The sequence below is a fragment of the Ixodes scapularis genome, unplaced genomic scaffold (assembly GCF_016920785.2).
Source record: "Ixodes scapularis isolate PalLabHiFi unplaced genomic scaffold, ASM1692078v2 PGA_scaffold11__112_contigs__length_91849675, whole genome shotgun sequence".
In the NCBI taxonomy this organism is placed as follows: domain Eukaryota; kingdom Metazoa; phylum Arthropoda; class Arachnida; order Ixodida; family Ixodidae; genus Ixodes; species Ixodes scapularis.
Genome location: NW_024609837.1, coordinates 55,890,020 through 55,915,892, shown reverse-complemented (window position 1 = coordinate 55,915,892; position 25,873 = coordinate 55,890,020). Strand labels below are relative to the sequence as shown.

The window sequence follows — 25,873 nt, the reverse complement described above, 5'->3', positions numbered from 1 at the left end:
TGAGTAAACTACTAACTGCTGTAAAAAGTAGCGAGTTACTTTGAAGTTACTTTCGAAGTTACTTTTTTATATTTTTCTGGTAGCAAAATGAACAACAGTTTTGATCCGTGAAGAACCCTGCGAGTCTAAAATAAATGCAGTCACTTCATGGCTTGCGTTTTCACGAAAATAGTTTATCCGCTCGCAGGAGCAATTGACTTTTAAAGTTCTTGATAGAAGAGTTTCCCCCTTCCCTCCTTAAGACGTCCCCAACCAAGCTAAAAAGATGTTCCACCAACGCGCTGGATGGAACGGCAGCGTTGAATTTGAGAAACAGGCCGGGGTCGGGTGAGCATGTGAGGTTTGCCTCGGCTAGAGGGTCTTTTGTAACAAACTCTCCTCCTTTTTTCTTTTTTCTTCGGCAAGTTGAGATTGTTATGACTGGCCCCTCTTTATTCTCACGACGTTCGGGAAGTACGCTGAACGAGTACGTGCACCTGACCGTCAAGGGTTCAAGTCTCGCGCGGCGACGATGAGATCGTCCGGACGACTGCGCGTCTCGTTGCAGTGCTAGTGCTACGATACTGAAAAAAAAGATAGTTTTGGTTTAACAGAAGATGAAACGAAGTATACTTCGCCGCTGACGCCGGGTCCGAAAGGGCGGATGCTGCCCTCCCAAGGGTGACTCGCAATTGTCGCCGGCGACTACGGTATCCTGGCGAGCTTACACGCCTGACAAGCAAATCGTTCTAAACAAAGAGGAGGTCTCCCTGGCGTGGAAGGTCGGAATTGGACGCGAGGGATTACGTAAACAAGCATCGTCGCTCGTACAATTGCAGCTGGAAGCGAGAACGTGCTTCCATGAACGGATTATCCGTGTCTGCGTTTGTCCGCGGGGGAGTCCGGCTTTGAAAAGGCGTATGCGCTGACGACGAGGCGACCATGGGAACAGGCGCCCAGCTGCGAGGTCATTCCAGTGGCGCCTCTCCAGGAACCCCCAAACCGCTTGAGTCATAACTCACTAAAGGCAGACAACATGAAAACAACAACCCTCGGAGTGTCCTCGTCTTTCACGGTTGCAGCTGGAGGCGCGGCGCCGGCGTGCATTACCGGATTAGGTCAATACCCGAGCAAGGCTTGTTAAAGGGGCACTCAAGTGGTTTTTGAGTTCGTGTTTTGATGACGACAACTGAATTTAGACGCCCTCAGTATCCCTAAAAACCAAAATATGTTGTCATACGGTGATTATTTCTTTAATAAAAATGTAATTGAAGGCCGCCAAACCTCGGATCCATCCAAAAACGAAACCACTCTTATTGGTCATCGCACGCATATCAAAACCATCTCGGGCCAATGGCGTTGGACGACGTTCCGTCGCGCAGTGATCCCGAGGTAGCCGCACCGGCGGAACTTTTCTGTCATTCGAGCTTCGATCATGGCGGAATTCTCCACGCTCGAGGACCTGACGCCGTTACAGGTTGACACTCTTCGGCGGACAGCCGACCTGGGCATGCTTTCCTATGCCGCCACTCCGACGTGCGATGTGGACGATAGGGGCGCTTCGGAGTCGTGTTCGGGTTCCGAGGACGACGAAACGCAGACCTTTTCGGGCGTTTTTCGATTTGCGGTTGGGGCAAGTCATAACCAAACCAACGTTTAGCATAGTAGCGAACCTCTGGTACGTGATGTCAAACGATGTCGCCACGTTGAGTTTCGTTTCGGGAGGACGGGGAAGGCTGGTTCAGACATTTGCAACGAGCGCGTTACCTGCGACTGTCTACCTTCGTGACTTGGAACGGTAACACATACCTTCAAAAAAAGGGAGTCTGCATTGGATCCTGTATAGCGCCAATTCTCAGTGATTTATTCCTAGCACACCACGACAGACTGCTTCAAAAGAGCTTAGATTCCTCGACTGTTGTGAAAGTGTTCCGCTACGTTGATGACTATTTGATACTCCTGGACACCAACGAAAAAGACCTCCCGATTCATGTGCCCAATGTGCTCGTCAAGTTTAAAACATGCTTAAACCCTTTGGAGATCACGCACGAGCTTCCAGAGCTAGGATCCTTAAGATTTCTGGACCTAAGATTGTCTTTTCAGCCCCGTCATGTCTGTTGGTCGTATGAGCCAAGAGGGAAAAAACCACTCCTCAATTATAATTCGGCGCATTCCAAACTGGTAAAGAGAGGCATAGTTAATCAGTGCTTCAAAAACTCTATTTTCAAGTCCTGCCCACATTCAGGCCTAACAAGCTTCACAGGACAAGTATCTAGGATAGTAAGTGCGGGATATCCTTCACATATATTAACTTCAGTCGCCGAAAGTCTCCTTAAACAGATTAAAAAAGGTCAAATCACATCCCGCAAGCCCCACGAAAGATTCAGTAACCAGAGACCGGTAGTCATCCCCTACATTCATAACATTTCTCATAACCTGAAGAAGATTGGGAATCGCGCAAACATCGACGTAGTCTTTTCCGCCCCCATCAAACTATCAGGCCTTTGTAAAAAAGTTAACGCCACACCAAAAACTAATACCGTCTGCACTAAAAAGCATAAAACCCCATACATACCTTGCTCAGAAGGAGTGATTTATTCCTTTCCCCTATCATGCGGCAAACAGTACATAGGACAAACTGGAAGATGTATTAACGACAGATTAAGAGAACACAACAACAACACCCGATTAGCTAACTCAGGACTCTTGGGCATTCACTGCCGCGACTGTGGGTGCGCCGCGGACTTCGAAAATAGCACCATAATCGCAAAGAACCATCATCAGTTAACACGTGAGATAATAGAGGCAGCTCACATCATAAAAAGAAGTGACACCTGTGTTAGCAGTCCATCCATAACGCTAACGGAAAAAGAATTCTTTTTTCTTGATTCTCGAAGGTAATATGCGATAGAATTTGCTAATTGTTTTGTATAGAAGAGAACGAAGTGGATGACAATTTTAAAACGGGTAAAAGAAAAACGAAAGAAGACGAAAATACAATTTGAGTTGAAAGTCAGCGCGACGTGAATGACCGTTTTTCTGGTGTGAGTGTGAGTGTGAGTTTGAGGGTGAGTGAATCTACTTAGCGCTTCTCCAACAATATGAATACCCAACTCGCCCGAGCATCCATTCTAATACACGACTTTGGCAATAGTACAAATATCGCCACACGGCTTTTCTAGGATTATAAAAGACTATGTAATCTAACCAGCGATATAGCAACGTAGAAATATGAATTCGTGATCAGATAGACGTTGCGAGCGTTCAGGATTGCTTTCACTAATCACTTTTTTCCGGTGATGAAAATGCGTGAAAATTCGCATCCTTTATACGGTACGCGCCAGTAATACCTTGGACATGAGCACACGCCCAAATAAGAAATCCGGGCGATGTTCGAGGACAGAAATGCTTAGAAAGCACCACTGTAGTCGAGGTAAACAAACACGACGGCACGGGCGTTTCTGCTGTCTTGCGAGTGCCGCCACGACATCGCCGCACGAGTAGGTGGATCTTCCCTTCTAGTATGTGCTGGGTTTTTGCGACACACGACGAAAATTCACAGTCAAGGATAGCGCTTTTACGCGGAACGATGAGCTTTCACCAGGCCGTCCACGTCAACCATCACCACCGACGCCATCATTGCAGTTCATGATACGTCCGCTTCCGCGCAACCCGAGGGTACGAAAAATTCACCCCCCGCGGAGGGAGGCAAGGAGAAAACGTAGTCCCTTGTTTGTGAAACGATAACTGCAGTTTCGCGTATTCTAAACTAGAACTATTTTACGTCGTGTGAAATTATCATGCGCAACATATCTAAATGAACTGAAAATTGTTTCTTTAGCGAAAATTTACAAAGGCCGCCAAAATTTTCAAACATACGATAATTTCATTGGTCGGCGCAGGAACAGAAAAGAGTCCGCACGTATTTTATTCCTGCGTGATTAATAGGCGGTTCTGCCTGCTAAAACTGAAGATACTCATTCACTGACACTTCCTTAACGCCATCGCACCAAAAAGTAGCTTCCCCAAAAACCACTTGAGTGCCCCTTTAAGCATCTCTACCTGCGTTCGTGCGGGCCGGTGTTATGTTTTGGCTGCTCGCCGCCACCTTGGCCCAAGGACGCCTGTGATGCAGTTTCGATGTCTGGCGAGTATAAGTGCGTGGGAACGGAATGTTGGGAGGCCCCTGGTTCGGGAATGCCCACTTCATCTGCCGGCGTCTTATTTATTTCTGCGCTCAAACTTTCGTGATGAGCAAAATTAGCACTAGATTTCAAAAGTAGTTAGTAGTCTGAGTAGAAGTTACCTGAAAAACGTAGTTAAATTAAACTACTAATTACCCAAATCAAGTTGTAATTGAAAGTTACCGAGTTACTCGGAAATGTAGTTAAACTACAGTAGTTTGAGTAGAGTAGTTGAACTACGTCCAAGTCTGACAAAATGTCCCTATGACGGCTTGGGGAATAACGCACATTACAGGACTCCGAGCCACGAGCCTTCACTTCTTGCTCACCCGCCATCGTCATGCGGTACAAGTTTGTGGATCCATCTCCAGCTGCCACAAACCACCCGTATAGGACGAGGGGATGAGGCTCTTATATCACCTCCCTCTCATTTCTTGTGCCACCCGCACGTATACTTGCACGAGAAATTTCGCAGCATAGTACACCATGCACAGATCAATTAAATATTTTCCATGAAAAAAAAGCAACCCAAATAAACCTTTCAATATTCTTTTTCTTTTTTTAAAATTTCAGGGTCAGTTTAAGCCGTTACTGACTATGACATGACCTGGAAAGTTTTAATAATCAAACATTGACGTCGTTTCATTTACATTTATTTCAAGTACTGCAGGCCTTGCGCTCTGCACGGGATAGAAAAACATATATCACAAATATTTATCATGCCCCCAAAATTTAACGAAAGCTAAGACTACGCATCACAATTATCCAGACATGCATCCAAACAGCTTTAGCGATGTAAACGGACGAACGTGTTGGTTGAGCTGAAAAACACCGAAGAAATAAAACACAGGTGGGAATGAAAGGAAGTGTACGTCGTCCTTCGTCCCAGCTGCATTTTATTCTTTAAGTGTTTTCCAGACAGTTTTACTATGGGGACTTAATTTAGCAGGACACTAAGTCATTAAGCACTACAACAATTAACATTTTTTACGTGTTGCAACACATCTCGTCAAGCTGGCCGAGAGAAGCGACTGTCTAGAGGCTACCACCAGATGAAAGAACGCATGGAGCGCTCCGAGATGTAAGATGTGAATGTGCCCAGCTTCCGAGAAACATCCTGGACGCTGATGTTGTGCGCTTGGCTGTCACTGAAACAGCAGGAAAAGAAAACAGCGCCCATAATTAAATCGGGATCAAAGACATCTAACAACGTATTAACGCTTGCCCTTCAGACTTGTTACTTCATCTGCTACCCTGCTACCAGAGGTTGGAATTTCAGGTCACCCTCACTCACCCTCACCCTCACAGCCACACTCACCTGAGCCCCTCACTCACTCTCACCCTCACAGCTACACTCACCCTCAGCCCCTCACTGACCCTCATCTTCACAGCCACACTCACCTTTAGCCCTTCACTGAACCTCACGGCCCTCACACACTCATGCCCCTCATGCCCCCCACGCACTCACCGTTCTCACGCCCGTATGGCCGCACGCCCCTCACACACTCGCTGCCCTCACGCCCCTCACGCACTCATGGCCCTCACGCCCCTCACGCACTCAAAGCACTCACGCCCCTCACAAATTCATGGCCCTCACGCCCCTCACCGCTCTCATGGTCCTCACGCAATCATACCCTTCACGCCTTCACGGTCCTCACGCATTCACCGCCCTCATGCCCCTCACGCACTCACCGCCCTCACGCACTCATACCCCCCACGCACTCACGGTCCTCACGCACTTACTATCCTCACGCACTGGTGGCCCTGACACCCCTCACACCCCTTACCGCCTCATACCCCTCAAGCCCCTCATGCACTCATGGCCCTCACGCCACTCACCGCCCTCACGCGCCTCACGCACTCATGGCCCTCACGCCCCTTATGCACCCACGGTCCTCACAGCCCTCATGACTTTTACTCACCCTCACACTCATGAATTTTCCTTGCTCAGAAACTCACTCACCCCCACCTCGCCCGTGAAGATGAGGGTGAGTGACGATGAGTGAGGGCCCTCATGAGTGAGTTTTGCCGAGGTATGCCTACTACACTCTAGGAAACGCCCGCGCGTCTACTTACCCGTAAAACACACAAAGAGATAATGTCTGCGATCTACGAAATCAGCTCAACAAATGATGACGCGGAACATCCGTTTAGACCTATAAATGAAGTCTGCGCCGTGGCATTGCGCAAAGCAAAGCGTCATGGTTACATTGCACAATGCCATAGTGCAGACAATACAGAGGTCTAAGCAGATGTTCCGCCTCATCATTTGCTGAGCTGATTTCGTAAACCGCAGAAAATGGCTCCTCGAGTGTTCTGAGGGTAAGTAGACGCGCAGGCAATTTTAAGAGAGTGCACCAAGCCCTCAAGACGTTCAAGATGATAATTTATTGTTTTGTTCGCTGAGACCGGTTGAGAATAGGGCTATGCGTCAATTAAACGTCTCTAATCGATTAACCGCTACCATTTAATCGAAGAATCGTTCGATTCCTCCGTTGCATTTACTTAAAGGCATAATTACCATAAAAATGATCAAACTAAACATTTCTTTTTCTTTTTGTTGTTTAGGTATCAACGACGAGGTGGAAAGAGCCAACGTAGCCACAGGAGCGTGCTGTCTCGAGCTGCACGCACGGGTCATGCTGGCGGCAAAAGGAACCAGGCGAGCCGGGCGGCGGCCGGTTGTGGGATTAGCGGCAACCAACATCCGGCTATCCGGCCTTGCTATGCTTTATAACGCTGACCTATGGCGAATGGTTTAAAATAGGTCAACGTTATGAAACATAGCAAGGCAGGACAGCCGGATTATAATAATGGCTAATCTCGCAACTGGACGGCGCCCGGCTCGCGTGGTTCCCCTCCCCGCCAGAAATGACGTGCGCGTGTATTTCTACACCGCACGCTCCTGTGGCTTCGTTGGCTCTTTCCACGACTGTACCTCCAGCCTTACATAAATCGATGCTGTACCGAGCACGAAAAGCAAACACAGCTAGAATCACTTTCATAGATGAATAATTTTATATTATTTTTTAAACCATATAATCACTCTGGATAAGCTATTTACCGTAAAATACAACAGTGCTAGCCTCCTAAATGAATAAATGTGCACCAAGAAAGCATGCCTTTCCACTTTCTAGTCTTAATTTTTAACTCAGAACCAGCGTTGTAGGCGTTACAGAAAAAAAGTAACAAAATGTGTTACTCGTTACTCGCATTTAAAAGGAACGCGTTACCGACCTACGTTTCTTAAAAATAAAAGAAACGCAATTATGTCACAGATAAAAAGCAACGCGCTACGAGTAACGCCGTTATTTGTTACGCGTAGCCGTCCACACTGCTCGTAATCCATCTGATTAACCAGTTTACAATGTTTAATTGCGGATAAACTATTTAACGATAATTCAGGAGGTTAATCGTTCCACTGCGCACCACTAGTTTAGAGCCCAGGGATCTTCAAATTACTCCACGTGAACAGTTCACGACTCGACCTTCACACAGTTACCTTCGTTTGCATTGTGAAAGAGATTCAACCGTGGCGCCCCTAAGCGGCTAAGTTGAACACTAGACCCATAGGAACTACAACAACACGAAGTATTTTATTTGTGTTTCTGATGCATCGCTCTGCTGACGCAGCTGAACGCTGGGTCGACATTCAGCTGGGCCTAACACCGACGTAGCCCTTGTGCCCAACCTGTTACCCCGCGCTCGACCGAGGAAGATGACGTAAAGAATCCAATCTACAGGCCTTGCCTCGGGTAAACACTGACATGCGGGAAAAACTGACTCGATCTCCTCACCAATGCTAGCAAAAGCACCTGCGTTCGTACTGCCCCGCAGTGCGTTAAACGTCTTTCGACGCCATTTCACCAAATACTTCTTTGGATGCTTTTATAAATTATGCATATTTTAAACGTGAACCGAAGCTTTGATTTACTCATTATAGCCATTTCCGTTTTTTATCCGTGTGTCGTGCACGTTGTATGACCACGAACTTGCTTCATAATAAGATTTCGGTCGTTCTGAGGCATGGAATAATAATGAATTATGATTATTCTCGGTCTTCCTTTTATTACTTCAAAAACCAGTACAGCTAATAGGAAGTACAATTGATATCAGGCTCCAGCAAGCATAAAGTCTTAGTGGCAGAAAGACGTGCACCCCTTTTGACGCCGAGAAAGGCCGACCATTGGAGCATGACATCATTAGCCGTTCTCAAAGGTTGAACCGGTCTAAGCATTATAAACGGAGAGGGGATAATTAAATCAGCTGGTTCATCTTGATGCAGAGGAAAGGTGCCGAAACAGGGAAACACGTTGCGCCTTCTTCCGTTCAACTTGACTTTGACTAATCTTTTTCAGTGCTTCTTCCACACATCAATGATCGTTGTAATGAATGCAATGTAAGACAGTATAACTGCAGGAACTTCTGGGAGCGTAGAATCTTCACAAGGTGAACAAGATCTCATCAAGTAACGCTCCTCTGCGTTTGGGAGGAGCGCAAGGCACGATCAACTCTTCTTCCCCTTTCGCTTCGAAGCACTTTCCACCACTGTTGTAGTTTTTACCACTTTTTTTTTCTTCAATATTTGGAGAAAAACTGAAAAAACAACAACCGGGATGCCTTTCGCGCTAACGGCGCCGCAAAGTGTAGAACCCGTCTCTGAAACCGGGCAAAGCTAAAATAGAAAGATAAATGCACTAGCGCTTTCAAGGTTACCGGCGGTAATTATATAATTATCTTGGTGCCAATGTGTTTCAAATTAATTAGTTTACTTTAATTGCACTCGATTCATGTCGGTGTTCCCTTTACTTGACAAATGAATTGGACTATAATTACAAATTACTGCGCCTCAAATGTAAAGGCTTACCGTTACAAGTTACTTTCGCTGAAAAGTAATGGAATATTTTACTGGTTATGTTACAAATTACTCTCCCGTTATTTTTCCGCATATTATCGAGAAAACAATGGAAACAATTTTGCTGTTTTCAAAAATGTTCTGCAACACTAGTTTCCATTCCTCATACGCCCGCATTATGGTAGTTCTTGTAAAAATAAAATATTGTATTTTAGAGAAATAATGTTGTTGCACACCGTTCACCTGTAATCTGACAAGGCAGCGAAAGCTGCCATCACACCCGCCACCCCGCTGGCTTACGGTGACTGGACAGGATCTCTGGAATTCTGCAGACAAAACCTAGCGGTGCGCGTGCTCGGTATCAACGTTTACCTCCGCAAGGAGATCAAGACGACAATGCCTACCCGGCGCTGTCTTCTTGATCTCTGTTTTTCGCATATTTTTATGTGCCTTACACGTTTTTCCAGTGGTCCTAGTGACCGGTCGTACAAAAAATCGTGTTTTGTTTATCGGTTATTCTCCTCTTCATGATGTTTTCTATATTGTTGAACTTGCTATATTTGCGCTGCTGAAATGCCCCCTTATATGGCTACAGTTATTGTATTATGTTCATATTTTTAAGAAGTAAGGAGTAAGTAAAGTAATCCGTTACCAATATTTGTAACAAAAGTATATTACAAATTACTACCTGAAAAAAGAACGTGGTAATCACAAAATATACTTGAAAAGTAACAGATTACACTTCACCTTTTACTTGAGACGGATTACTTCCCAAGCCAGGCTGTACTCACGTATTGAGCACGATGAAGACGGTGGCGTTCTCGGGCGTCTTGAAGGCTCCGAACTCAAGTTTGTCGTTAGTCGCGCCGACAATCCTCGAATCTACTCTGATGCTTCCTCGGGGAAGAAACTTCCTGCGTCACCAGATAACATGGAAACAGTTACTTGCTACGCTTGGCCCTGCTATCACCAACGATGCAATCAGAGAGATATTGACTTCCCCCAAGTGCTCAGAGTAAAAATGACCAAACTCTTGCTTACGAAAAATGTGCCAACGCGTAGTACATGGGCTGCTTGTAGAACTCCCGCCCAGTGGCGTTGACAATGATGGGTGAGTCGACGAAGTTGTTCGCCCAGTTGGGACCTCCGTTCAAATCCAGTGCTAAGTTCCAGTCCACCCATCCTGTTGCCCAGTGCAAAAGATCCTGAAACAAAGGATATACCGATCTCACCATCCTGCTTGGCTACACAACCGCTGCCGCAATGTATTCATGATAACTTTAGTCTTTCTGCATGTGCAAAGACTTCGCTGGAGATCCACGCGTGCTGAGCACCAGACGACACGAGCTGTCTCTTGCACTGCAGCCTGTGTCCTGCGAACTAAACTCATGGCGGGGTCACCCATGCGCGGAACGCTCGGTTAGATTGGTGTACTGGTACCCTTCACTCTACTGGGGGCCGATGCGGGTCATCTGCAGTCCTTTCAAAACATAGTTATAATTAGCCTCGGGTGTTTTCAGTAAATTCAATTTAATTTTAGTTCAGACCATTTCATTTAATTTTATTTCGTCTGTAGGCCATTTTAAAGGGGAGTGGCAAAAGGTGCTTAACTGCACCTGACAAAGGTCCTGTGCTGCGTACACGTTTCAGGGTGGCACAACAGATACAAGGAACGCGCAAAGAAAAGAAAAAAAGAAAAGGGCTGTCTACGACTTTTTAATTTAAGATATTATTTATGCTCCAAAGTATAATTTCTTATTATTTTTGAATGTAGCTGTAGACTTTATTCTTTCAGTAATTTCCAGAATTTGAGAATGCATGTTTAGAAGTTGAAAAATGCGCTGTGTTAATGTTTGTTCACCATAGCTCGTACGTATTTGACGTCTAACATATTTCACACGTCTTAAGTTGTAGTGAGCAGCTCTTAAAGGGCAACTCCGGCCAAAACTCAAAATGAATTAAATTACTGGTATCGCTTTAGTGACACAAAATACGACCCCAGCCAAAATTTGACGTCCGTGGGACGCCGCATTCTCAACTAATACCCATAATAAAAACGCGACCCGCCGCGAGCCGCTGCTCCTTAGCGGGCGGCCAGCGGGTTGCCGATCGCTAAAGCAACATTGGGCCGTGATGTCAACATCGTACCCCTTTTTTCCTCCGTTCCGGACGGGCGCACGGCGCAGCCGTCGCGCGCGCTTCTTTGTGCCGCTACCACCGCAACTTCGGCTTGTAATTGCGTGTTTAGCCGTTGCTTTTACCTGTAGCCCGTGTAGCTTCGGTATAGCCTTTTGTTTATTTGCTTGTGAGGACCCCTAGACTCGTTTTAGCGAGCAACTCGGTGCGCCCAAGACTGCCCAGCTGTTCCTCGAAAGATGCCGAGTACGACTTAAAGTGCTGTGGGCTGCTAAACAAGCCTCTGCGCAACCCGGAGGTGCTTTTTCACAAGTTTCCAACGGATCGGAAATTGTAAAAGGTGTGGGTGAACGCTGTTCGACGAGTGAACTTTGGAAAGCCTTGGACGTCGACCCCCACATCGAAGCTGTGCTCCGGCCATTTTTCGCCGGAGAGTTACGAACGAAACCTACAGGTGTTGGTTGCTTGTGGCTTGTCAGCGAAGGTATCGAGGCTTAAAAGGATGCCGTGCCGTCGCTCTTTGCCCATCGTACATGTACAGAAAGGTAAACATGATAAAAGTATCCTGATCAATAAGTAAAACAGTCATTGTCAAGTGCAGTGTTGAAGATTGAGCATTCACGCTCCATTGAATGTCTGTTGAATGGGGAATGGTGGGCATGTAGGGTACAACCACTAACTAGCTCCAAACACTGAAGTTTGTAATGAAAACGAAAACAATGTTCTGCTTTGCGTCACTGCTTGTTTACTACGCAATCTCGTGCGTAGTATTCAGGTCCGTAACGACTACTAGCGAACAGCCGGCGCGTGAAGCTCATGCGATATAAACATTCGCCTCACAATCGTTCGAACCCGTTACGCAGCAGTATTAATTAACATTGCGCTTGTGAATACCACAAGGGACTTTAAAGAAATCGCGAAAGTTCGAATTTGTAAGTTACAACTCTTTAATTTGCCCGAGTTCGGCTGGAGGTAAATGTAATATTTAAAAATGCAAAAACAAAAAAAGAACATTTGCCTTAGTCAAAAGTTACGGAGGAAAACTTAAAATCCTATGTATTCTAATAAAAAAAATTGTTGTGGGTGGGGGTGGGAATGCGGAAGGGAAAGAAAGTGTTCTCACCTTGCTAACGTTCTCTGTTTTCCTTTATCACCCACAAAAACTTTTGCTAGCTTTGAGAAGAAAATGACTGCCCAAAGAACTTTTTTTTTTTTTTTAGTGCGGCAAGTTTTTTTTTATTTGTACAAAGATTCACTACCTGGACGAACTTATGTGGTGAATTAGTGTCGTAGCTTACAAATTCGGCTTTTACGCGCATGAGGAAAAAATAACGAAAAAACAGACGTCTACAGCTTGACACACGTCTGTTCGGTTGTCGCGGAACGCGCCGGAGATCCTCAAAGCTTCGTGTCTGGGACTGACCCGCAGCGCGAAAGCGCCAGCACTGTACGTCACTGGCAGCGCGGCGTAGAGCAACGCCGCTCCATCCACGGAGCCCCGATGACAATTTAGGCCTAGCGACGAGTGCGGGAGACCGCACGCACTCCGACAGCTGCCGAGTACGGCACCGAACGAGTTCACTCGTTTTCCAGTGGCTAGCTTTTTGGTATACAAGCAACGAGTACGGCACGGCATAGCGCACGCGCGGCGGCGGCCGCCGAGTACGCCACTGAACGAGTTGACGGGTTTTCCAGTCGCTAGCTTTTGGGTATACGCACTAACTCTTGCTACATATGCTGGATAACTACCACGTATACAGAATTAAAACAAAATGAGCTTACCTTCTATCTTTAGACGGCTAGCGCAACAGAGGTAGGTGCCGCTTGGACTGCGTACTCGCTGAACGAGAACGATCTTGGCGTCACGTCCACATAGCGGCTGATTTCCAGTGTTGCCGGAACCTCGAGCGGCTAGTTTCGGTTTTGTCGGCCGCGCCCCAAACAAAACTTTGAGACGTCGATATCTTTAAAACTACGCACAATAACGAGAAAAAAATTACACCTTGCAATTCAGGGACGCTAACTGCACTAAAAACAGCCATAATCCCAAAATCGAAAGTATCGACCGGAGTTGCCCTTTAAGGGAAATTTGGTGTGAAATGACTCTGTCAGTTTTGAAAGAAGGAGAGATTATGTAAGGTTGAACATAATAATGTTCAACCTTACATAATCTCTCCTTCTTTCAAAACTGACAGAGTCATTTCACACCAAATTTCCCTTAAAGGGCAACTCCGGTCGATACTTTCGATTTTGGGATTATGGCTGTTTTTAGTGCAGTTAGCGTCCCTGAATTGCAAGGTGTAATTTTTTTCTGCTGTGTAGCAAGCAAGCGTTTTTTTTTTAAAAATTAAGTAGACGTGTAACTGTTGTAACCATGACACATGACAGATCGTATCGCTTTTTTTTCGGGATCACTAGTAGTTTTTCAAATTTGGTTTCCGTTTCCCAAGCCAATGAGCAGTAATGTAAGTTAGAGGGAACAAGTGGATAGGATAATGGGCCCTTCAACCATGTACGTAATAAATATTGTAATTTATGTATTGCGCCGATTGATCTTCAGGGTGTCAAAGACAGCTTGGACACATAAGTTGTCAGGTATAGGTGTTTAAGCATACACCAAAGAACTTTAAAGATTCAACCTTCCCCACTTTGTAAAAGTTAAACTTTATATTAATTTCGTAGTTAAGATTTTTAGTTATTGCTCTAGAAACAGTAAATTTAGTTTTTAAGGTGTTCAGTTCAAGCTGGTTTGCCACTAGCCACAATGGTAAATAATTTAACCAATCACATTAGCTGTACTTTCAAAATGCTAAAGGTTACTATGTAAAAAAAAAAAAAGCATTGGAGTTGTATTGCGAATACTGCCATTTCTGGTCGATGCGAAATATTAATTATATTATAAATATAAACAAGAAAAAGTTATTATCCCTAAAATCGATCCATGTGGGACCCCATGCGCTATTCAATGAATATTTGATTTGAGGCCATTATATGGTGAATTGTGACCGGGAACTCAAGTAACTACTAATTAATATGTTCACTGTGCCCCTCACACCATACATGTTTGGTTTTGCTAGTAGTATTTGATGTTCAATTGAATCAAAGGCTTTCCGAAAGTGAACATATCTGATGTCGGCAATCATTTTATCATTAATATTTAGGAATGACATTTCCGTCGATTCATTCTTCTGAAACCCAAAGTGCTGTTCAGAAATTATATTATGCTTTTCGGAAAAAAAAAAAAATGGAGCGACTGTTTAACATTTGTTCTAAAAGATAAACATTTTTTTGGAACTACAGATGTCGGCCTGCAATTATTGAGGTAATTCCGTGCACCACCCTTATGTACAGTACGACGCAAAAGCGTGCTACTTTCATTCGGTCTGGAAAACGACGAGTTAACAATGCCGTGTTGCATATGTGTGTTAGCAGAGTTTATATTAAACGGGAAATGAATTTGATTTGTTCTACTTTGAGGCCGTCTTTACCTGGGGCGATACCAGACTTGTAGTGTAATCAAGTTACTTGTAATCGATTACTTTTTTGAGTAATTTTGTAATTATTCGAAGACATTCGTTAAGAAGTAATCACAAGAGTAATGATCTGATTACTTTCGCAAGTGCTCAAATTACTTGTAACCGTTATTAGTTTTCCATTCCCTTTCTAGTGATGCCCTCTGTTTCTACAAGTTACCTACCAAGGTATCGTCGAACCAAGACAACACCACCTAGACAGAAGGCCTCCACACGCGTCATCATAGTCAGATCGATCGAGGCGAGAGATTGGGCACGAGTGCTGCGTCAGTGTTCGGCTGCGGCTCGTGGCCAATCAGCGCGTCGAAGGTCGGACTCGGGTCCAATAGCCGACCGAGCGCGATCCGACTGTGATGACGTTTCATAGAGGAAGAGGAAACCATGCGGAGGCCTTCTGTCTAGGTGGTGTTGACCAAGTCCCCGACAAAAGAAAGATTTCCCTAAATCAGTAGATTGAGAAAATGAGCAGTTTATAAATTGGTGACTTTAATCCAGTAATTGACGGAACGAAAAACCCGTTTTTAAACCGGCAGAAACATATGTTGTAAAAATCTAAAGTAATAAGAAAAGTAACGGCTACTTCTCCAATAAGCTGCGAATTACGTTTCTTCTGGAGTAATCGAGAAATGCGAATGATTACTTCTTATCCAGGAGTAATCGTAATAGTAATCGATTACTTTTTTTAAGTAACGCGTACAAGACTGGTAAATGCCCATGAATTCTGAAAAATCACCCTGAGATTGTTTTATCAAAATCACAGAAGAGAGAAAAAAAAACCGAATTGGAGCAGCCACTGCGTAAGAAAAAACCCCAAGCTTTACGGGAAGAAATTTTTACCTACAGTTTTATTTTGTGTTAACCAGACTTGTACACGTTACTCAAGAAAGTAATCGACTACAGTTACAGTTTATTTCGATTTAACAGTACTTAAATAATATTACTTGATTACCTACAAAAAAGTAATTGATCATTACTTGAAAAGTATAACACTTACTCTTTCGATTACTTCGGATTTTCTTAGCGACAATTTCTTTTGTCGGTTTTAAAACGGGTCATTCGCACTGTACATTATTGAATTATATGCAACGAACTCTAAAATTTCCTTTTGGAGACTTTGTTACATGTATCTTTGGTGAGAAACCTGCACAAACGAAGGGCGCTTTCAGGAAGTGAAGGAGGAAATAACGGTGTTAAGTAATTTTAGCTTTTCCAGAAGTAATCGGATTGCTCTGCGATTAATTTCCAATAAATATGTTCCAACAAGTAACATATTACTCCAAAAAGCAAGCAATTACAAGTAATTTGATTACTCGTAATGAGTTCTATATAAGTCTGCTCTATTTTTTAACCGAAATTCCCGGTAAACTCCCATTATTTTGCCCGACACCAGAAATACACTACAAAAAGCACCGTGTATATATATAAATAAAAACTATAAAAAAAAAACGAATACGAAGAAAAATACACATAGAAAACACGAAACCAGTTATGATTTTGCGAGTGCCCATCACTGATCCCGGCACGGGAAGTGACACAGTGGATCAATCCCCCGTTAGCAGTAGGGTTGATGCTACTTAGACAGCGCGCGCGAGATGTGAGCGGCCAACTGCAGAACTGGAGAAAATGAAGGCTGGGAGTGTTCAGTGTCCTGATGTGAACGTTCGGTGTGCGGGATCTGCACCCTTATCGGTGTTTGGGCTACGTCTCAGATAATTGGTCGCATTGTTCTGCGTGCACTCGGATCCCCTCCCCCCCCCCCCCCCAAAAAAAAAACAAAAAACAAAAAACAACAACAACAACAACAACAAAAAAACGTACAAATAAGTCGCTCCTTCTTTTTTTTGTGTGTGAAAGAAGGTTTAATGAGTGAGTCTTGATGCACAGCGATCACGGTATTTCTTACTTATTTCTTAAATGCGAAATCATTTCTTTCAGCAGACGGGAGAAGTCTATTTGTAGATTCTAGAAAACGGAGTCTGAAATTGTAGGAGATGTCTGAGACTCTCAAATATGTAGAAACTCAGATTAAAAATGTTCTGAAATTAACTCCACTGCCGTTCTAACGGGAATTGTTTGGATATATTTGTTCTTCACGAGTGATTGTGGTTTCCGCAAGTTTGACGACTCTTTTAGCGTACACTGGGCGACAAAATGAGCACAAAAAGCACACTGGTGCTGTTCCGAAATTTCTCCAATAGACCCTTTTGAAAAGTGCGCCCCGTTGCTGCACTAACTACCCGAGTCTGCCAGTTTTGAGGTACATATTCAAGACATGTGTTTGACACGAGGGCTGCGTCAGTGTATGGCGTGAACTATCGGCTGAGCTCGTAGTGAGAACGAGTGATGCGACAGCGTTCGGCGATGACTCGGATTCAATCGCGGGTCTCGAGCACAAAAAACGACTCCCGGCAACGTTGGTTGATTGAGTTTTGAAAATGGTTTATTCTAAGAGCCAAATAGGAAAAAATTACTGTCGATCGTACGTTTCTTCTAAATTATATTTCCCTCTAGACAGGCTGGTAACGAGCTCTGAGCGAGATTCGTGACTCTAGCAAAAGGAACGGCACCTACTGGGGAAACACTGAACTGGCCGGAACAGGTCCTTTCCGAATTTCTGCTCGTCTCATGCGGCTTCAATGATTGCACTATGATGTAGTAGGTGGTTGGTGCAATGGCCACCGAATTAATGGAAGGGAAGTTGCGTTGGTTCTGCCCAGAGAAATGTAAGCCAACGTTACTAGATAAAAATAAGTTGACAAGCTTCCTAGAAGGCCTGGCGCCTTTTCGTGGCGCGTGCGCTCGGTGGCGCTTTCTACACCATCAGCCCGACCTATGGGCAGACGTGGCGGAAGCGTTGTATGTACACTGCCTGCTGTAGAAAATGATTCTACTGTGTTTTTTTATGATAAACAAAAAGTTTGCGCAAAAGTTCTCGCATAAAGAGCGTCGGTCAAAAGTGGTCTTTCTCTGCTGCCCGTGGAGGTGTTGAATCTGGCGGTGCAAGGAGCGCTATCCACCCGTACCTGCTCGCGTGCATGCAACAGTGAATAATGCTTTTCGAATGCCGCTCTTCAGTGGTGCTTGTCGACTGATAGATCTAAGAACGTTTATGTGAACAGCAGCTACTAAGGGCCACAGGGAAAACCGTGACTCATATATTGCCTATCGATTGAGGTGCGCCCTGCATTGCTTCTCAAGCTTTGTAGGGCGAACAGACTTCCTGGTTACTTTGTGGTGACTGTCGTATCAGCGCGTTGCATAGGTTGTTCTCAATCATAGCCTCCTTACATAACCGCGTGAGCCAGTCAATGTTTGTGTGTCAACGTTTCTCAGCGCGGTACGAGGAGAGCCGGCAGTTCTTCCGTCGCTTCCCCGAAGAAGGCTTAAGCTATCCTGTACACTCTAAAAAAAAAGGGTATCACCGTACACCCTTTTGTCCCATATAATACACCCCAAAACTTCATTTCGACGTACAGCGCCCTATAGTCGAACAGACGGCACCAAATTTTACCAGGGGCTTGATAACGGTGCGATATAACGTATTAAATTCCTAAAGTATGTATTAAAGACCAAAGAAAGAATACATGGAGCTTTTGCAGTACGGCCAAGAAAACTCGGATAGTCTTTTTTGTAGTCAATAATACGTACATCAGCTATCTTAATAAGTTGTACCACACGGCTATCAAGCCCCTCGTAAATTTTGGGGCCGCCTGTTCGATTAAGGGGCGCTGTACGTCGAATTGAAGTTTTGGGGTGTATTATATGGGACAAGGGGTGTAATAATACACCTTTTTTTCTGAGAGTGTAACTGAAGTTAACACACTGCCGCAGGTCTTCAACGTAATAGATAAAAATCGTGACAATTAATTTTGAATACAATTCTCGCCCGCTTGAATTTGAGCGCGTTGTGGGTTTAGCTGGCACATGGCAGGGCACAACCTGTTTACAGTCGCTATATTTGTCGAGGGTGACGACCCCTATAGGTCGCTGGAGTCGCGGATACTCGTGGACGACTTTCAATGGCTATGCAGTCAAAGCAATGGGCGCACGGGCGTTCGAGCACCTTAAGCGTCGATCAAAACGACGACCCTTGACTGCTTCTGAAACGCCACCGAAAGTTGTCAACGAGAATAAGGTGACGCGACTACGAAGCACTGTACCTCGAGGATGTCGTGCGCGTAGTTCTCGGCCCTGTTCCAGCTGCCGAGGATGACCTTCTCTACGTCCGACGACCTCCAGCCCTCGCATGCCTCCGTTGCCAGGATGAACTTATCGGGAAAGTTGTTGTGCGTCTTGTCCAGGACCCAGGGCCCCATATAGTCGTTGGCGTACCAGTGCACGGCAACGCCCTGAACGAACTTGGCCGCCTCGGGGTCCCCCAGAACCTGTGGTCAGGCAGGAGGACAGTGATGCGTTCTGAAACCGATCAGTACCACAAGTCAAGCAGAAAGAGCGACCGATGTGCATACTCCGCTTCACTTAAAGTGCCGACCGCAGCCGACATTCTCCCCGATAGAGCCAACCAAGCACCGCAAAAAGTGCATCGTGGCGGTGCTCGTCGTCTTTGACCCGTTCGCCGACTATTCGCGACTCCAGCAAAACGAACGGCACCTAACGGGAAACACCGAACTGGCCGGTACAGCTCCTTTCGCGATTTCTCCTCGCCTCTTGTGGCATCCGCATTTGCATGTCGTCGGTGGCTTCTCTCATACAACAGTTGTCTTGGTGACTCTATCGTAACTGTAGTATCATCATGTTTCCAGGTTGCTCTGTACGTTGTGTTCAGAGAAACCTGAATAGGTTGCTCTGAATGTTCAGAGCAACCTATTCATGAACGTTCATAAACGCGGAATGTCTGGTTCACACGGTTGCTCTGAATGTTCAGAGCAACCGTGTGAACCAGACATTCCGCGTTTATGAACGTTCATCAGCACCATAGAAGGATAGTCGCCAGTCCTTTCATCGCTTCCTCGTAGAAAGTCAAGCTTCTGGAGGCTCGCTTACGCCAACACATCGCCGCGGGTCCGAAACGTGGAGGATAAAAAGTGGGGCGAACCGACACCTCCTAGAAGACAAGGCCGTAGCGCTCTACTCGTGACGTCGCGAGTGAAGGCCATCGGGGGCGCGCGGCGAAGCGAAGGCAACGCGCGCGGATCGATCGTCGTAACGTGCTTTTAGTCACATAAGCGTGTCTTATTAGCTAAATTGAAAGCTGCACATAGCAACGTGCAACGGGTCTCGAAAACATTTCATTACACGGGCAAAATATTACACCGCTAAGGGATCGGTATGAAATGGTAAGAGGAAGGCGTATAAGAGAAAACATTGATTCACGCAATTATTGCTGCAGGAATGCATATTTTACACAGAAATACTTCGACAAAAATGGCAAGACACGCAGTGATTGGACACAGCAAAACAGGTCACATTGAAAAATGAGGTAGACGTAGTCAACGCGGACACGGCTAGAGGAATGTCACTTAAGATCACGTAAGCGATGTTATCGCGTGCAGTCACTGAATTCTTGCATCATACCCCGGCCACATGGCAAAAGTAATGTAATTTCTTGCGACGCTCATATAATCACTCAAAACAGCGAGCTGATTAAATCCTGTATTATTTAATCAAAATATATTAACTTTTCCGTGTGGCAGGGGTACTAAACTTACTATTTACAGTCAACTAATTTAATTTTCCCTATGGGCTCGAGGTGCCTAAGAACAAAAAATATAACCTATACTGTATACAATAATACTATTACCTTAATACAGTTAAGATTCTAGTATAAATGCGGTAAATGCAACAAAATAACATTAGTATAAATAAACACATAAGCACAAACAACCCACTTTCAATAATCACACAAACTTGTTATTTACCTTCCAGTAAAAACTAGAATATTACCACGCATAATTATAAATGTTGACGCAATAGCAAACGGATAATGACGAAAAAGAAAACTCCATTCTATCACGATATTAAAAAAAAATCGATTGCAGCACTTTACTTGCGTCTTACATGACCAAGAAAGCCCGTAAATAAGTTGTTCCTCACCTGTCGATCGTATCCACACGTCCTACACGATCCATCACGAAAAAAATTTAACACGAACTTCAAGAAGTCTCTTTCTAACGAGAGAGGTCATCGGCCAGCGTCATCGTTGACTAGTTGCCACACACGTCAGTCAAACCGTAGCAGGACTTGTTTCGCGAATCCACGTAAATGCCGTAGTATCAAGCGAACACACACACAAAAAAAAATCTACCTGGGACTGTGGTGACGACAAAAAAACACAAAAAAACAATGGGTAGGACATAACCACACACTTATACACTCGCGAGAGCAGCACCAGCAGTGTGGGACGAGAGGCCTAACATTGTCGACCCATCTCTTCCTCGTGTGCGCTCCCTCCCAGCGGCGATGAATGGATTTTTTTTCGGTTCCTTTCCCTTCTGAAATGTCTCAGCGTACCTTTGCATGCAGTCAGCAGCTCACGCACGACGTAAATTTACCAGAATCAGAGCCCGTACGAGGGAAAATGTGGCATCTGAAATTCGGAGCCTGCTCATTCGAAAAGTGTGGGGAGCTGCGGGACTGCGCTCAGTCCCGCGGTTACGGGGATAATCAAAAATATAAATATGGTACTTTCAACCTTGGTAACGCGTTGTATATTTCGTTTATATTGCATATATAATAAATTGTACAAGACTGCGCTTTTAAAACGTGTATTAATGTCGGATAAACGCGCATGAACATTAATGCGCCGATTCGCGTCGAGAGCGTCATTTTCTCACGTAGTTGCGCCATGGCCTTCCTTCCTCCGCCATTGTGACGTGCCCACTCGGAGCGCTACGGCCTTCTCTTCTAGGAGTTGTTGGACGAACCAGCGGTACCGAAAGCGCGCGATATGTGACGTCTTTGGTCCTGGGCTTACTACTGGTTCTTTTTAGTCGAAACACAAAATGTAAATGGCGCGAACCGTTTAAATTATTTATAAACCTAGCTTTTGTTCAGTACTTTAGATCAGAAAAGAAACAAATGCAGTTTACAAAGTGCGTAAACAAGAAATGACCCGTCGACATACCCGCCACCAAGCGGTGGAAAAGGCGGCGCATACTAGAAAGGAGTAGTGGGATCAGGCGCCGACACGAAAAAATCCCGGATGTGCGCAGCGGCGCTGCGGTCATATCGACTGGAGGATCCGACCGGCTCCGAGCTTTCCGAGGGCCTTCGGCGAGCAGCTTTGTCTTGCGGTTTGACCATTTCGCGGTATGGCAGCGCGAAGTGGCTCCCAATCGGAACTGATCTGTACCCCGTGTTTGCTGTCGTTTGTGGCTAATGAAGTGTCATGCAGAAATAGTGTTTAATCGCGCAGCAAATGCAATGCGAGCCACTGTGGCTGCCCGCTGCATACAGCCTATCCAGAACATACTTTAGTGGCACCCTCTCACGCCGTCGACACAGAGTGCGACAGCCGTGAGCGCTCACATAGCTCGCTACCCCTCCTCTAGTTCAGGCCCACTCAAGCAACCAAGGACGTCATGAAGGAGGATATTTTTTGCTTGTTTTTTTATTTTATTTCACCTATAACTTTTAAAACAAAGCGAAGTTTGAGAAAAGAAAAGTTTCATTAAGTTACTACGTTCAGTGCGCTCAGGTTCGGTGCAAATTAAAAAGCAGTAAAAAGTCCTTGCAGGGCCCCTTTAAGGACGCTATAGGTTTATTCAGCGTGAATAACGTAGAGTGGCCAACAGTATAACTATACTTTCTTCCAGATTCACTTCAGAAGCAGCAGTGATGCTACGAGCGAATGACACTGATCAAGCAGCGTCAAAAGCGCAAGTCACCGGGCCATTTCTGTTTATTATTGGTTCAGTGTTGATAGAACACGTACAGAAATAGACAACGAACACCCGAATGGCACGCTTTTGACGCTGTCTAATTGGTTCCATCAGCTCTTATCGTCCGCTGCGTCTGGACTTATGGTGGAACAAAGTATAGTGACACATTCTACTTGTCGAATTAGCACGCTCCAAAATCAACTTTTTTTTTTTCTTGAGCGCGCGTGGGCTATTGTTTGTTTGAGATGAACACGGAGGTCTTTCGCTCGTCGTTCTGGAGCAGCGTCGACTCGAGGGCCGGCTTGCTAGACACAGCGTCTCAGCTGAGCCCGGGAGAAGGGAAGCATTACCAAAGCATAGCTTCCTATGTACTGACAAAGCCTGGAAGAGAGCGACGAGAAGCGGCCGCCGAAATGGAAAAGGTGGAGCGGCAGACGACGGATGAGAGGAGAGTCACGTGACTGGTGCCGCGCTGCGGCGAGACGCCGAAACGCAGCGTCTCGCCGCTGCCGCCAGATGCTGCGGCAAGACGCGAGGGCCCGACACTGTGTTTGGGGTCCTCGCCGCTGCAAAAACTGGCCGCTGACGTCCAGGTTTCCCGAGAAATGGCTCTTTGATGCTCTGTGCTACCAGATCCTCGCGCTCTAAATCTGCAACCGGTTACTCTATGGCTCTGTCGTCGAAATGCCAGGCTTTGTGAGTATAAAGGAGGCTATGACGAAAGCCAGTGCACAAGCTGAGCGGGACTCAAACCGCGTCTCAAGACGCTCGCCTTTGCAGTGCTTTCTTTCACCCAGTCTCAGCTAGGACGCTTTTCTATAGACCGTTTTATCGTGGGTAGCGCCATCTTGACAGCGAGAGAGAAAAGGGGAAAGGGCTACCGGCGCTTTCCCCCTTTCTGATTGTGTAGAAAGAGTGGAAGTCCCGGATGAGAGGCTTGGCCGGTGTTGGGTGTCTGCTGTGCCCCAACTTCTTTCGCGCTTTCTTTTCTGTTTTAGACTCACAAACTTAATTAGAGCCACGGGCTTCGATGGCAACAGTCCCCCGGTCATCGGGACACCATTGCTCGGTCATAGGGTGCACGAATAACGACAGAAAGCGTGGAATACAGCCCAAGGACCTCGTAGCTTGCATGGAATTCGGTAAGGCACGTGCGGCTGCAATGTTTTGAAGCCCCACCGCTTTCCGCGTGACTGGAAATGATGAACCATTCATAAATTTTTGTTTGCAATAGGCCCATTTCAACGCAGCCGTTTTTAGTAATGAACAAGCGATACACGAAACGGGAACCTCAATTAACTTTTGTAAACACCCGGAGCTGCTACATATCGTTTTGCTGCGCTGCTTTTATCTTGCGTGTCTGTGTTCTCATATTTCATTGTGGATGAACGACGAAGACGTTCTAAATGTGCTTATATCGAACTGCAGAAAGCGTCAAAGCAGCCACGAATTATTTTCCTATTTGATGCAATATTTTGAGTACTAACCTCCAATTTCTATCACTGACACGTTCGCTGCCGCTGTTCCCCCCGTTGCCGCACTGGCGGATGCCATGACTCGAACAAAGAAACGTACACACTGTGCTCGAAGACGCAGATCGCAACACACGAGTGTTGCGATCTGCTTTGAAGCGCTGGAGCGGCTATCCAGCGCTTCAAAGCGCCCAATCAACGGGAACAACCCAAAAAACCCACCAGCGGCACTCCAAGGAGCGCTTTTGCCGGCTCTCTGGTATCGCACAGGGGATCGCTATTCAGGAAAACCGATTTCTAACCTCACCCGGCGGCGGAAATAAGTTTTCAACTAAGTGTTGGAAATGATGAAATCGAGTCAGTCACAACTGCAAATTATCAATATTAAGATAAATTCTGTTACAAAATTTTACAAGCTGAAACAGCAACGAGAAAACTGGCACGCACCTTGCGAGCGTACCCCATGTTCATCGGCGGTACAGCGTTCGGTGCGCGCTCCATTCACAAGCTGTTCCGAGCGCAGTCGAGAAGATGGTGTTGAGGAAATGTCTTTTCGGTTTACGAACGCAACCCACTGCCGCCAAGACCGGGGTCATGTGGAAAGCGATGGAGCTTAAAGACATTGCAGCCGCTCTCGCCTTGCCGGATTCATTGCAAGCTACATAGGTCCTCGGACAGTATTCGACACTTTCTGTCGTTATTCGTGCACCCTATGACCGAGCAATGGTGTCCCGATGACCGGGGAACTATTGCCATCGAAGCCCGGTACTCTAAGTTTGCGAGTTCAAAACAGAAAAGAAAGCGCGAACGAAGTTGGGGCACAGCAGACACCCAATATCGGACAAGCCTCTCATCCGGGACTTTTACTCTTTTTACACAATCAGAAAGGGGGAAAGTGCCGGTAGCCCTTTCCCCTTTTCTCTCTCGCCCTCTTTCAGTAAAACGGTCTATAGCAAGCTGGCCCAGATCTCAATTTGGATCGCCCCGATCACTCTCTGCTGATAACCGCGGTTCACATGGAGGCCGATTTCTGGAGGCACGTGACATCCTGGCGCACAGTGCAAGGCGGCCGCGTTTCTGCAACCCGCTGACAAACATGGCGGCGGATATGGATGTCGGCGCGGTCGGGAGAAGCTAACCTCTTTGTTACTCTAACCTTTCCAGTCATGTAGCGCCATCTCACGGCGTGTGTCAGAAATGAATGCAAATCTTCAGTAGGCGGTGCCGGCGAGACGCCCTTCTTCCCTGGAAGGCCTATCACACATTATGTGCCTACCAGTGTTTCTCAGTATGATCAAGCTTGTATTTATGGCAGACGAACAGAGAGAAACTTTTTGTTGAATACGCGGACGTCTTATTTCTCATTTTATTTTTCGAGAGATCCGATAGGGAGAGGGTTACGCTGGGAGCGGGCAGGGAGTGCGCGTGGAGTGTTATCCTGGGGCCCTAATCTGGACACTTGGTGAAAAAGCCGGCGAGAAACCCGGCGGCTATGATCGGCCGGCGCCAAGGTCAAGCGCGGCGTTGGCCAATCACGGCCGCCAGATTTCTCGTCGACTTCCTCGCCAAGTGTCCAGATTAAGGCCCCTCGTCCGTGTGATTGTGTAGTAAAATGTCACGATGACAAACCTCGACGCCCTAGAAAAGAATATGCATTCAGCCGTGTGGTGAAATCGCAGTAGCGTTTGCAAGGTAGCAAAAATGCTTGTGGTCTCGTGTTTGTTGACCTCGTCGACACCGGTGCTTTTTGAGTGTTTGCGGCCTCAACTATAGCACATTTCTTGTTTTTCGTGCTCTTTGTGCTCAAGTTCGAAGTATTATACTGCTGTTTTTCCGGGAATGTCCCAATGATACCAATTTTTACGTTTTCATC

The 25,873-nt window shown here is 45.9% G+C and overlaps 1 protein-coding gene across 1 annotated transcript in view; it reads right to left on the bottom strand.

Annotated features, from left to right (window-relative positions):
- Nucleotides 1-4,800: 4,800 nt before the first annotated feature.
- Nucleotides 4,801-25,873, bottom strand: part of LOC8035968 (lysosomal acid glucosylceramidase) — a 42,003-nt gene continuing 20,930 nt past the window's right edge. Inside the window, exons 6-9 of the mRNA XM_029966424.3 lie at nt 18,848-19,072; nt 10,060-10,223; nt 9,810-9,932; nt 4,801-5,311 (exon numbers count right to left, since the gene is read on the bottom strand). Coding sequence (XP_029822284.3) covers nt 5,206-5,311; nt 9,810-9,932; nt 10,060-10,223; nt 18,848-19,072 — 618 coding nt within the window. The 3' untranslated portion in view covers nt 4,801-5,205. The remainder of the gene's footprint in view (nt 5,312-9,809; nt 9,933-10,059; nt 10,224-18,847; nt 19,073-25,873) is intronic.